Source organism: Necator americanus, chromosome IV, assembly GCF_031761385.1.
Source record: "Necator americanus strain Aroian chromosome IV, whole genome shotgun sequence".
In the NCBI taxonomy this organism is placed as follows: domain Eukaryota; kingdom Metazoa; phylum Nematoda; class Chromadorea; order Rhabditida; family Ancylostomatidae; genus Necator; species Necator americanus.
The window spans coordinates 10,747,062-10,761,562 of NC_087374.1; the positions used below are offsets into that span (position 1 = coordinate 10,747,062).

At 42.3% G+C, this 14,501-nt stretch overlaps 2 protein-coding genes across 2 annotated transcripts; both read right to left on the reverse strand.

Annotated features, from left to right (window-relative positions):
- Positions 1-3,776: 3,776 nt before the first annotated feature.
- RB195_000889 (uncharacterized protein) lies at positions 3,777-4,082 on the reverse strand (the record flags this gene model as incomplete). Its single annotated transcript, XM_013440105.2, has 1 exon — positions 3,777-4,082. The coding sequence occupies one exon, from the start codon at positions 4,080-4,082 to the stop codon at positions 3,777-3,779; it is 306 nt and encodes a 101-aa protein (XP_013295559.2).
- A 2,739-nt stretch (positions 4,083-6,821) lies between these two features.
- On the reverse strand, positions 6,822-7,541 carry RB195_000890 (uncharacterized protein; the record flags this gene model as incomplete). Its single annotated transcript, XM_064197435.1, has 1 exon — positions 6,822-7,541. The coding sequence occupies one exon, from the start codon at positions 7,539-7,541 to the stop codon at positions 6,822-6,824; it is 720 nt and encodes a 239-aa protein (XP_064053316.1).
- Between the last annotated feature and the right edge of the window lie 6,960 nt (positions 7,542-14,501).

Here is a 14,501-nt window from a genome sequence, read left to right on the forward strand (position 1 = left end):
GCTTAGTTGTGAATGAAGCCAGCGACGGATTCACCTCGATCCCAAGCGCGGGCTCTACCGCAGGAAGTCCCACCCCACCTATCCTGCAGGTACGGTTGAGATCGTGTCGCGCTCATTTCTCTTCACACTATAGAGATTTTCAGCATTCAGGAGTTGGGTTGTTTAGGGAATGCATCGAGCGCAGCTGTTTACGTAAGTGCACCAAGCTTCATGTAGTTTTCAACTGGCTATAGGGAGTACACTGTCCGGGGTCAATCAATCTGATCAGGATGCGCCGCGTATGTGGCGTATACAACGATTTGCGGGGGCTACTAGATGTATGAGGTCAGCGTTTTTATCCTTCTCGTCCTCCCAAACAAGGTTAGTTTCAATTTAGCGACCTCGGAAAGATCAAAAATGAGTTGGCATAAGCTGGCTTCGAACTGTTCAGTCACAGCCGAATCTTTCGCCAACTGCATTCGCCCTACCATGTATGTTATATGAGGTAAGGAATATCGGATGTCGCGGAATTCTCCTCGTCTATGCTCCAGTCCTTCTCTAAAATTCCTTCGAATTGCTGCACGATAGAGATCTGATGGGTAAAAACCTTGAAAAAATTTTGAAACCTGTGCCTCACTGAACCGAACAAACGCTGGGGAAATCCCCGTACTGCCAACTGTTGGGAAAAAGAACGATCTAAGTGCATGATCCCAGTTCATTTACGTTATTCTCTCATTCTTTCTGACGCATAGATTCTAACGTCACGTGTGAAACAATGTAAACGTACGTTAAGAAATCTTCAGAGGACCATAAATCCACGGATTTCTCCCAGAGCTGACAGCTTTTTAACTTTGCCACTGGGCAATCTCATCTTACGGCTAACAGTAGATATCTTTTTCTTATAGAAAATTAGCTTACTGTAACTGGATCTGTCTAGCTGAACCAAGACGCAGACCTGGTGGAGAACTTTGTTCGTTCGTGGAAACATTAGGTGTGGGCGAGCTCGAATGCATTATCCGCATGCATTAAGTCACGATAAAGTGGCCTCGCCTCGCGAATTAATGTCACATTCGTGATAAGCACCCGAAGAACTCACCGCTCCTCCTAATATCCTTTAGACAGAGGGTACGGGCAAGAAGAGAACTAGCGCAAAATTCTCCAGTGAGGTGTTCATTTCGTAATGGATTAGCCCGAATTTGCCCCGTGGAATCTAATTCCCAGGTTGCATGCGTTCAAAGCGAAGCAGAGATATTCGGCTGTGAATACCTCTGTTAATATGGTAATCACTGCTCAACTTCATGGGAATTCTGCTCCACTGTGGCATTGTGCAATTACAGGAATATTGTGGAAGTCATCATTCACTAATCTCGTCTTTGATAAGGGACATTTTCAGTGGAAACATAATTTTTACTGATCAAACACATATGAACTGTGGACTACGGTAGACTAGAAGTACATTAATGTGGATGCCAACAGATGGCAGACACCCTCGAGGGAGATCTGCAGAGTAGCGCGCTGATGCGTGCAGCACGGATGGACCAGTTGAAAGCTCCGCTGGACACGGCTCAAGGACCTCATCAATGTCAAGCGCGAAAATTACGAACATCTTGGACTGCGAGGGAAATGAATGAGCGGAAACGATGCTGCTACCGGCTAAGTATTTCAAAAAGTACATAGACATGTATGGAAGTGGATGTAATACAATGCTTACGTCGTAATTGCTTTCACAATCATCGGTCCTTCGAGACACAAGGAACGCATAGTCGCCTCATCCGTCATACCTCTTTCCACCATCTACCACTTACCGTCTACCAGACTACCTAAATTAAAGGTAGCAAACCATGAAATCCAGTGTGATGGAATCTCTCCATAAATGGGTAGGAATAGTAGCGTAGTTGAATAGTTGGAGCGCGGTCAAACTTAGTTCTCCCTTATCGTCCAGAAAATGGCATGGAAAACGTCCCTGCAGCACCAAATTTTCCTACGAACCACCTACTGTCTGCGAAAGTAGACACACGTTGCAGTGTCTCTGCCCTGCGTTGGCAGAGGCGCCGCGTCTGTCTGTTCACGCAGACGTGACGCTTTATTAGATGAAGTGGTGCTCGACTCGTCTAGGCACTTCCCCACGGCGTTTTTTGGATAATTAGCGTTAGATGAAGGATGGGTCTTTTTATTTCTTCCTTGTTCTCACTTTGAAGAAAATTGAAGAGTTTTGTTCTAATAGTACAATACAAGGACCAACAATGTAATTACCATCATTATCAGCAACATCGACCCACTTAGTGAGCAAAGTCTCAAGCTCATGTTTCTGAAGAAGAAGCGCACTGGAAATCGTTGAATACGTTGAGTTTTTTTTCGCGCAGATGCTGCTTCAGGGTCCGGAAGACCAGGCTGCAGCGAGGATTGAGAAGGATCGTGCAGCCTAGGCACTTCAGAAATCGAGGAGAAAGAAAGAAAGAAGATATTGCCGTGGAAGGTCTCGCGCTTCGAGGAATTTTGAGCATTTCTCGTCCACTGCGTTGGCCAGCTTTTGGAGTTGTTTCGTGTAGAGATTTCTTGTAGATTTTATAACATATGTACTTGGACCTTTCCGAAAATTCCTCGAAAAGAACTGGAGCAAAATTTTGAAATCAAAAGTAGGAAAAAAGATATGCAAAGACCCAATATTTGGACGGGAAGTGAGAGAGGAATCATATTATATTCCGCCCTTCCATTATTGCTGATGTGATGTTGTGGGCTCTTTTCACGCCATGCTCGACAACTATAACTTTAAGTTGTCAACTAAACGTACACTCGGCATCTAACGTATCCTGCCGACGTGATGCGCTACGTCGTCGATGGATGCAGCCATTCGACTTTCCAATCGACACGACAACTGGTGGATAGCAGAGTAACCTGATAGGCAGGCGTCTCGCTTTCCCTTTTTGAAGGTTTTTGTTCTTTTTGTGTTATAAGGGATAAGGATAAAGTGTCTGGCGTTAATCAATCCGCTTGGAATCAACGTTCACTTCAATTCAGAATCGTTTGGGGTTCACGAACGTGTAACTGGCCTATACAATGACTTGCGATGGCTAGCCGATGTGTGGAGTCGGTGTTTTTATCCTCCCAGACAGGTCTGGTACCAATTTATCAACCCCAGAGGGATGAAAGGCTTGGTGAACACTACGGCGGATTCGAACCTCCGATCCGTCAATCGTACAAAGAGCGGAACCTCTTACCGAATGCGCTACACCTGCCGTTTGTGACAAAGGTTACGTTTTTGTGCGATAGTCCACGAATATTATTCTAATTCTCAGGTTCCTCCTTTCGCTAAGCAACTTGTTTCATTGCTGTAGCGCTGCTACGATTTCGACCTGTCTCAGTCCCAGATTCACCTGAGAAGATGATGAGGATACGACAAATCCTTTCGACCCAACAAGTGATTGTACAGGCTGCATTCAATTCATTATCGTTATTCATTGTCTTATGCCTTTGGTGGGCTGACTACTTCAAATGTTTTGTAGGAAATGACAATTAAGACCCCACAAGTTGCTGGACTACGTCCCATTAGAAAAAGTGCTTGACGAGTTTTTGCAGCATCAATGCGCCTAACAATACCCTTCGAATCACACAAAAGAAAGCTCACTCTGTTATCAAATGCTGTGGTTTTGCAGATACCAATAAAACATATGTCATTCGCCTACGTAGAGTGAATTCTCATAGCTTCTCCTTAATAGGCTCCTTAGTTTCAGATCTTCTTTGAATTTGCAAAACTGATCGTCTATTAGCTGTGGTGACTCGCAACGGGTAACAAACAATCAGTTTAGATATTTGTGTTGATGGAAAGAATTTATATAGGAATTTGCTAGATAGACTTGTTTTCCTCCTACAATTCCCGCATTCGCCGTGAACACTATATCCGGAAGATCCTTTGCGTCCTCATCCAGTTCCATCACTTCAACTTTTGCTCCACACTTCTCGATTTTCTCCTTTAGCTTTTTCCATCGTTCAGTTGCCTTGTTAGTATCTACAAGGTTATTGAGGTCCATCCATAGGTTAATTGAGTAAAATACCTTGTAATATGTTGGTCTATGCGTTAGTATTCGAACTTTTGGCCGCGTCATTGAAACAACAGAACAAAACAACTAAGCAATGGGAAAAGCTAAAGGAGACTATCGAGAAGTGTGCAGCAAAAGTTGAAATGATGGAACCGGTGAGGGGATATTCCGTGAAAGTTCACGGGAAAATTGTAGAAACTCGCTGAACAAAACCTGATGATTAAATGTTCAAGAAAACTTAATCAAAATAATCTCTATTGAACACCCATTATTTTTATTTACAAGAGGAAAAGGGGAAAAAAAAAATTTTTAAAGAGGGAGAAAAAAAAAAAAAAAAAAAAAAAAAAAACGGGAAAACAAAATGTTCAAGACAACGTCTACTTAACAAATATTTAAGGAGCACTTCACTTTCCTCACAATTTTGTTTGCATCGAATGTCATATATCCTCAAGACACAACCATCTCAGAGCTTGGTCCCCTGATTTGTAGCCGCTGGTAGTTTAAAGGCATCACCCCACGAATCTGACGTGATATGGATTTTCGATGGTCAAAGACTATACTAGATCGTACATTGTAGAATTGGGGGGATCCCGCTCATCTCGTTCTAATCGCCGTAAAAAAACGGCCCGAAACCGAAAGATGTAGATTCGGGCGTTCCGGGGCGCTGTTTTCTACAACGAGTTCTATTGGAGCGCGCCAGCCTTGTGCGCGCGCCGCATCTTCTGACTCGTTTTCTTACGGTAACTAGGAAAAACTGAATCGGAATCAATCTTTCCCACAATCTACGACCCCGTATAGGGGCGTAACCCACCTGAAACCCGTACCACCCAGATTCGTGGGGTGATGCCCGTAAGCCTGGCAGCTTTATGGCGGTCAGTCACACGAGGCGCACGTTTCATATTTTGATTAACGATGTGATGACAGTATTTCCACTGTCCATTTCGATACAGGCAAACAAAGGCGACGCCAGAGGCTGTCCCCGGGCTCACTGCTGTTGGAAGTCATCCGGACCGGGAGACTTTCATCCCTTCTAAATAACTTTCTTAGCGGCCCGGTAGTGATTTTTTCTTGTGGGCTTCCTCTTTCTTCAGAGAGTGGCTGATGCAGTTGTGAGATCTCCCCAGCTGAGCAGCGATGTTCCTGTTTGAAAGACCGGCCGCGTGAAGAGCATCGACACAAGCTTGCTCAGCGAGGGTTGGGGAAAAAAAATTCCTCCCTTTTTTTTTTTTAACCCCCCCCTTTTGAAAAAAAAAACTTCCTTTATAAAAAAATTACAGAGAACTTTATTTATAAAAAAACTATTTATAAAAAAAAAATCCTCCCCCCCCCCACAAAAAAACCACCAAAAAAAATATAAAAAAAAAAAAAAAAGTGAAAAAAAAAATGGGGGGGAATTTTTTTTTTTTTTTTTTTTTTTTATAATAAAAAAAAAAAAAAAAAAAAAATTAAAAATTTTATCTGATCGTCCGGCTTACGCCGGACTCTCGGGCTTTGTGTGGTGTTCGTTTCGCTCACTTTCATCAACTAACCAAAATATACTTTTAAATTGAAATTCAAAAATTAGTGGTAGTGATATTTTCTGTAAATAATAAGAGTTCTGTTTTCATGTTGTTTTGCTATTTTCTTCTTTCTTTTTTAATGTATATAAAGACAAAAAATTTCATAGTTTTTTCTAAACGCGTCAGTTCTACATTTTGAGAATATTCAAACTTTAGCTTCAAACACTACTTCGGTTCGAATATAATATATACACAATTTTAAAGCATTACGCGAAGAATGGGTGTTCTCCCTATTTTCCTCAACAGCTATCAAGGAATGATGTTTAACATAAAATAATGTGAAGATCATCGTACTGATAAAGGTAACGTTCTTTGTCAAATTATGTAAGCTGTTGGCTACTATTTAAGCAGCCGGTTTCATTCGTGTTTCCACTTTCTGAGGAGCACAATACCAAGCTGAGGCAAACGTGCAAGGAAACAAACGCACGGAGGAGTCATAGAGGTGATGAACAACGCGCGCAGTAACCACGGGTATCAAACGGCTGCAACGTGCCATTTAACTTCTGCGACACGCAAAAAAAAAAAATTACTGCAAAATAATACTGTACAACAGTTCCACGCTGTCCGTCGCACCCAATTTTACAGCTTTCGGGTTTTCAATGTGCTCCCCTCGCTTGCACAACTCTTCTTACTGCTGAACTGCACTTCTACTGAAATTACTCTGACCCTAAAGGTTTTTTAAATCAAAATTTCCGTTAACTGTTCCAGAATACCACACATATGTAGTAGAATGTAGGATGTAGAATATAAGCAACATGTGGATTTATTTAAAAAAAAGACAGAAACGAAACAAAATAGTATATCGAAAAGTTTATTCGTTCAAAGTAATGTTGACCATTTTACCTGAAACAAAGGAGCGACACTGTGAGCAACTCTCCACGTATTTAGGTTGTGGAAAAGTTTACAAATGAGCAGGAACAAAATCTTCGTAATCGACCATTTTCTTTGCCTTAGAAATACCCGAAGAGACTGCAAGTCACTATTTTCTTTCACTATTTTTTTGGGCCTAAGAAGGTCAATAGGGTTATATAAGAGTAATAGGTTTTTCGAAGTCTTTTCTTTTTTCGGTAATAGGTTTTTTCATGAGAACAGGACTTTTCGGTACACTGTCACCTTTCGGTACACTGTCACCACTCTTTTCATTTAGGAGCACGCTTCATGAAATGTCTAGGAGTAACGAGTTTTCTTCCTTAAAATTTCTGACAAATATAGTAGAAACCTACTGAACGCCATGTAATAAAATATATCATGAGAACAGGACTTTTCGCTGACGGTGCGTCATCTCTGTGGGAGCCGCTCTATCTCGCACAAAGAGCTGTTTTAATTGCTCTGGAAACTCCTCAAACAGATTCACGTTGAATCGCCCTCGGTCACAGCAATCAGAAAAGATATTCGGATGCTGTCGTTTCACTTCGAAGCGCAACGCTCCACAATTTGAACAGCGATTTTCTAGTGCTCCAAGGTAGTTCACATCCGTGATGCGAGAATGCAGTGCTAAACCTGTCATTTCAGGAGCGGCATTACGGCGAATATGTCTTTCGGAGTCGTTGCGTAAGCGTTCAGCGCGCTGTTCTTCTGGTTCATTCTGTCGTTGCAATCGTTGGCGCTCAGCGTTTGCAGGGCGTCTTGCTGAACGTAGCTCAGAACTCTCATTTTCGCGCCGCCTTTGTTCACGTTGAGCATTTGACAGCAGTCTGGCAGATCGCTGCTCATCGTTCTCATTTTGTCGTAGCCTCTGGTGGCGTTGAGAGTTCCCCAGAAGTCTTGCAGACCGCTGTTCATCGTTCACACCTTGGCGTCTCCTTTGCTGGCGTTGTGAGTTCCCCAGAAGTCTTGCAGATCGCTGTTCATCGTTCTCACTTTGGCGTCTCCTTTGCTGGCGTTGTGAGTTCTCCAGTAGTCTTGCGGACCGCTGGCCATCGTTCTCACTTTGGCGTCTTCTTTGCTGGCGGTCTGCATTTGCCATCTGCCGAGCAAAACGCTCTTCAACGTCTTCGCTTTGGCGTCTATTTCCTGAAGCGCTGCATTAGCTGAGCGTCTGACCAAACGTTGCTCCTCGTTTTCGTTCTGTCGCCTCCGTCATTGTTGCTCTGCGTTTGCTTGCCAACGGATACTGCGCTGCTGTGAAGTCTCTCTAAGGCGGTGACTCCTTTGGCGTTCAGCGTCATTAATATAAATTCGAGGTCGTCCTGGTCGTCGGTTTTGCGCTGTTTGATCCATGAAAGCTTGCAAATAGGTTTCCTGGATTCGACAAAGTGAGATTTGATGAGGTAAATAGCACAGCCCGAAACAGAAGTTTATTGGGAGTAATGAAATAAGTCAAACATATTTGCTAGTAGTAGGAAATGAAAAGAGTCAAAACTTTTTTAAAATCTATTGCGCTCTCAGCACGCACCTACGTTTTAAAATAAGAGCAAAGCATTCTTCACAGCAAGTTGATTTTAACCCCCTAAAAATTATAGTCCATGAAAATGGTGCCATCTAAGGTGCTCGAACAATACGGTTATTAGAGGTACGTATGTACGTATATGTATATATATATATATATGTCATACATACATACATACATACATACATACATACATACATACATACATACATACATACATACATACATACATACATACATACATACATACATACATACATACATACATACATACATACATACATACATACATACATACATACATACATACATACATACATACATACATACATACATACATACATACATACATACATACATACATACATACATACATACATACATACATACATACATACATACATACATACATACATACATACATACATACATACATACATACATACATACATACATACATACATACATACATACATACATACATACATACATACATACATACATACATACATACATACATACATACATACATACATACATACATACATACATACATACATACATACATACATACATACATACATACATACATACATACATACATACATACATACATACATACATACATACATACATACATACATACATACATACATACATACATACATACATACATACATACATACATACATACATACATACATACATACATACATACATACATACATACATACATACATACATACATACATACATACATACATACATACATACATACATACATACATACATACATACATACACACATACATACATACATACATACATACATACATACATACATACATACATACATACCTCCTGTTCTCTGCAAACAGCTACCAAAGAATGAAGTTTTGGCATAAAATGACGTGGAAGACGTCATCTCACTGATAAAGATAAAGTTCCACGTCAAATCGCGCAAACTTTTAGCTCAAAACACTCATTCGTTTTCGTTCCCTCACAGTGTAGACACGATTTGAAAGTGGTATTCGAAGAATGGGTTTTCCTGTTGTTTCTCCCTAACAGTTACGGCAGAATAATGTTTAACATGAAATGACGTGGACAACATCATCGTACTGATAAAGATAGCGTTCCACGTCAGATCACATAAACAGCGTGCTACTATTTAAGCAGCTGTTTGAACGTGTATATCCAGTTTCTGAGGAACAGCGGAGCCGAGTAGGTGGAGCGCAACGCCGAAAGTGGTTACAACTATAAAACTTTTACAACGTCCCTAGCTTTACGACGCCGGCACACCAACTCTACGCCATTGGACCCGTCGTACCCCCTTCTATAGGTATTTGGTGCCGGTGGACCCGTCGCACCCCCTTCTATAGCAATCCGACGCTGTGGACCCGTCGCACCCCCTTCTAAGGCTATCTGGCGCCGATGGACCCGTCGCACCTCCTTCTATAGGTATCCGACGTCGTGGGATCCGTCGCACCCCCTTCTATAGGTATCCGACGCCGATGGACCCGTCGCACCCCCTTCTAAGGCTATCTGGCGCCGATGGACCCGTCGCACCCCCTTCTATAGGTATCCGACGTCTTGGACCCGTCGCACCCCCTTTTAAGGCTATCTGGCGCCGATGGACAGGTCGCACCCCCTTCTAAGGCTATCTGGCGCCGATGGACCCGTCGCACCCCCTTCTATAGGTATCCGACGTCGTGGGACCCGTCGCACCCCCTTCTATAGGTATCCGACGTCTTGGACCCGTCGCATCCCCTTCTATAGGTATCCGATGGACCCGTCGCACCTCCTTCTATAGGTATCCGACGTCGTGGGACCCGTCGCACCCCCTTCTATAGGTATCCGACGCCGATGGACCCGTCGCACCCCCTTCTAAGGCTATCTGGCGCCGATGGACCCGTCGCACCCCCTTCTATAGGTATCCGACGTCTTGGACCCGTCGCACCCCCTTTTAAGGCTATCTGGCGCCGATGGACAGGTCGCACCCCCTTCTAAGGCTATCTGGCGCCGATGGACCCGTCGCACCCCTTCTATAGGTATCCGACGTCGTGGGACCCGTCGCACCCCCTTCTATAGGTATCCGACGTCTTGGACCCGTCGCATCCCCTTCTATAGGTATCCGACGCCGATGGACCCCTTCACACCTCATTTTATAGCTTCCTAGCTTCGAGGCATTAACTCGACGCCGGTGGACCCGTCGCACCCCTCATTTTGAATTTCGTGACTGCACACACACACACACACACACACACACACACACACACACACACACACACACACACACACACACACACACACACACACACACACACACACACACACACACACACACACACACACACACACACACACACACACACACACACACACACACACACACACACACACACACACACACACACACACACACACACACACACACACACACACACACACACACACACACACACACACACACACACACACACACACACACACACACACACACACACACACACACACACACACACACACACACACACACACACACACACACACACACACACGTGACAGAATAAGCCCGCTATTATATAGTTATATATATATATATATATATATATATATATATATATATATATATATATATATATAGTGTGCAGAAATGGACAAATATAAATGTTGATGAATGAGATCTACATATGTACGGATGCATATATTCCAATCTATCTCACAGCTATCAAACATCACATAAAGTCTGCGAATACCATTGTGACTTGCCCAGTTGTGAAAATTAAAAAGGGTCTCTGAGGAGAATTTCGCAAAAGTTTTCTTCCTACTCGAAAGGTGTCACCTCACTTTAGAGGCTTTTCTGATTTTCGCACGAGAAGCCAATGAAATTGGCTGGTTACAATGTTCTAGGCTGCTTATCTCCTAGGAAGAAGAATAAGTTCCGTCTCCCATGAAGTCGACAAATTATACAAAAGTTTGTTTGTCTTATTTACACTGCCTTTGGTGAGCCATTTTGTGGCGATTTTTCAGGCCAAAGGATAATGGGAGGGTGTAGCGCAGTTGGTAAGAAGTTCTGCTGCCCGCACGGTCGATCGGAGATTCGAATCCTCAGTCGATAGTGCTGACCAAGCCTTTCATCTCTCCATGGTCGATAAATTGGTATCAGATTTGTTTTTGAGGATAAAAACACCGACACAAGTCTCTAGAAGGAGAAGGAAGGAATTCTTCAGAAAGCTACGAAGCCGCATTCATTTCTGCAAATGCAGTAAAGCAATGGAATTTCTGTTAGCCTTTCTATTCGAGTTATCCTTTGCGCATATCCTTCATACCTCACGACTAAGTTTTTACTAGGTCAAGTTGTCAAGCAAGCCACGGTGTAAGTTATCCTTAATGTCATCGGCATGCGAGTAAAGAACATGAAAGAAAGAGGTAAAAGAACTTTCTCCTCTTCTTTAATAAGTAACAACCTGATTTCCTAGAATATGAAGGGGGCTGAATGGAAACGTTGTTACACTTCCGGAGAAATATACTTGCATGATTGCAAAAATGCATGCTATATTCTGGTCAAAGCTAGATGCTCGGTGCATTTGCAAAGCGGCTGCAGTACAAACGGCGAGGTGGAAATGAGTTGAGGAGCTGATTACGATTGATCGGAGTTTCGAATACGTCGTAGTGCCAACGAAGCCTTCCGTCACCCCGAAGTCACTAAATTGATACCAGACTTGTCCTGGAGAATAAAAACACGGACTTGATACACCAGTTAGCCCTCTAAGCCATTGTATAAGGTAGTCACACGATTGCAGAGATTCTGGAACATCGGTAAGTGTTGTATGTTAAGTGAATGCATAATGAGTGGTGAGATTCATAAAAAAAACATGGAAGTTCATTTTTTTCCGTTGTAATATATCGCGGTCGCATATTGATTTCACTTTGTTCGGAGGTGTAGTTTTAATTTAAGAATAATTTTCCACTTTTTTCTGAACATGCTGTGATCATCACCGTCATTCCTTACGAATCTTTATTATAGGGATGAATCCTTGACAACATGGAATGCTGGAATAGCATAGCTCTGGTTCGTCTCTACTTCTTTACGTCTTACACTTGATCGCTTTTCGCTAAGATTGCTCAAACTTCTTGTTCAAGGTGTTCCTAATACTGACAGTACCATAAGAGGAAGAAGAAAAAGGAAAAAGAAGAAAGTAAGAATCTCATTATTGCAAAGTTCGCTGACCTTTTCACACATTTATATTCACGATCCACTCTCTGCTCCATCCTGGATGGAATCATGCACTTTTCCGCCGCCAAACATTAAAATCATGTATCCCAATAAAGGACAATGTCCTAAATAACATTCCCACAATGAAGAGGAAATTTCCCAGCAATCACATGATAGATTTGTTGCCCATACACTCTGTACACACTATGTTGCTAGAATCATGCAAAATTAACGCAGCCAGAAAGATAAATATGTGGTAATCGATTTGTAGGAAAGCAACTTCCGCAATTTGGAACTCAGCTGGCAGCTCGAGTGCCGCCGGGAAAGAGGCTCCCACTGTTCGGGAATCACAGCGGTTCTGCCCACGGCAGGCTGCACAAATCGTTTTCGCGAAAGATGACCGCGTTACATGGTCGAGGACCTCTCGTAGGCACCAACACAAGGTTCTGTGAAGTTCAAGTGTTTCCGGGAGCCTCTTTCCACGTCCTCGGGTGCCATCGCAAATCAAGTGGATCTTTTTACTTTTGAAGACTCAGCTGATAGCTTCTTTTCTCGCCAGAATGGTCGGAGCCGAATGTGCCGTTGCTTAGATTTGGGTTCGTTTATAGGACGGAAGTCAGGTGTTATAGTCATATATCAAAGATATTGGGTAGCAGAGTAGGTTACAGGTCCGCTGCGCCACACGATGGTTCACAACCGCCCTGGTGCCACCCAAGCCTTTCATCCCTCCTAGGACCATAATTTGGTACCAGACTCGTCAGGGAGGATAAAAACACAGACCTGTTCGTCGGCTGGCCCCCGCAAGTCATTATATGGGCCAACACGCGTTCCTAAACCTTAACGATTACGGATTCCAGTAAAACGCGTTGGTGCATCCCAAGTGAATCGAGACGCCAGTGACTTTTATCAGAGAATATAGTTAAGAGCGAAAATTCTATTATTTTTATGTTTTTTTTTGTTGTTTGTTATTTTGACAAAAGTTGAAGAACATCTCGTTATTTTGTTTCATATAAAAGTAAATGAATATATAATATAAAAATTACTCAGTGATTGTAGTTGTTGTCGATCTTGGTTGCAAAGTGCGAATGCAATCAATATCAGGGACATTTGATCAATGACTTAATCCAGTTAAAAATCCAGTCATCCAGCTATCAAGTGATCCATAACTGTGCGGAATAAATGGAACTCACCACATCTCGATTGATGTGTCGATGTCCAAGGCCCTTCATATTTTTACCGTATGCACTTCCCGTTTGTATCCCGTTAGAAGTGACCCCTGCTGTAGTGCAAAGGGTGACTCTCCCAGTTGACCGGCGGAGTTTCGAATCCATATAAGGCAGGAACGGAGTTCAGTTTTCCACTAATGCAACATGGTACACTTCAATATGTGTTTTTCTTTTGTTTATTCTTTTCTCTCTGTTCCGTATGCTATCGTCTTAGGATAATTATGAAGTATTCTGATCCATTTACTTCTTACAGAGAAACCTTACCAACTACCTGTAGCACATTGATATTTTTTTCCATTTTGAGACAGCAATTGATATTCCATTTTGACAATTGGGTCAATTTTTTGTGTGTTTTTAAATCTAAATCATAGTTCTGTGCTGTTGAGGAACTACGAAAAATTGACTTAAATTGAGAATCAACTAAGAATCCAGGGATGTCAGCGCCTGTCAGCCGATCACAATTCACTCAAAAATATCGGCAACAAGTGATCTTTTCTTCCGTGTTCTTTTCCGATGCAATCCTTGTGTTCTATTATTCTGATGTTCATGAAAGCGGTACATGATTCGCGGCTAATTTTTCTCACTTACTGTCTACAGAGTTCTCTACTCGGATAAGGTAGCTAAAGTACATACTGAGAATGACGTCAACGTTTTGTCACAAATTTCAAACATGTGTTTCTAAAGTGCACAGAAATGCTTGTGTTTCAAAGCGTTATTAATTGTGTAATTTGTATCCAACTCATCCAGCAGCATCTTAACTTGATAATACTCTGTTCGTAAACAAACGTAAAAAACGTAAACATTTGAAACGTAAACATTGAAAATGCCAGCAACCATCGTGTTTTAAATATTCATGCAAAGTATTCTAGTTGGAGCTATAAAATTTGTGAAGTTGGAGCGTTACTTCTAAGAAACGAAAATAAGGGGAGGCAATAAAAAGAGTTGAACTTTACGCATCGGCAAGGATTAGTATTGACCTTTATTCGCATTGGTTCAGAATTCAGAATCAACCAGTATGCCAGAACTAGTGGTGAAAAACAAAGGAAAGCTATGATTAACTCCACCCTGACAATTCCTTTCTTTACCTTTTACCTT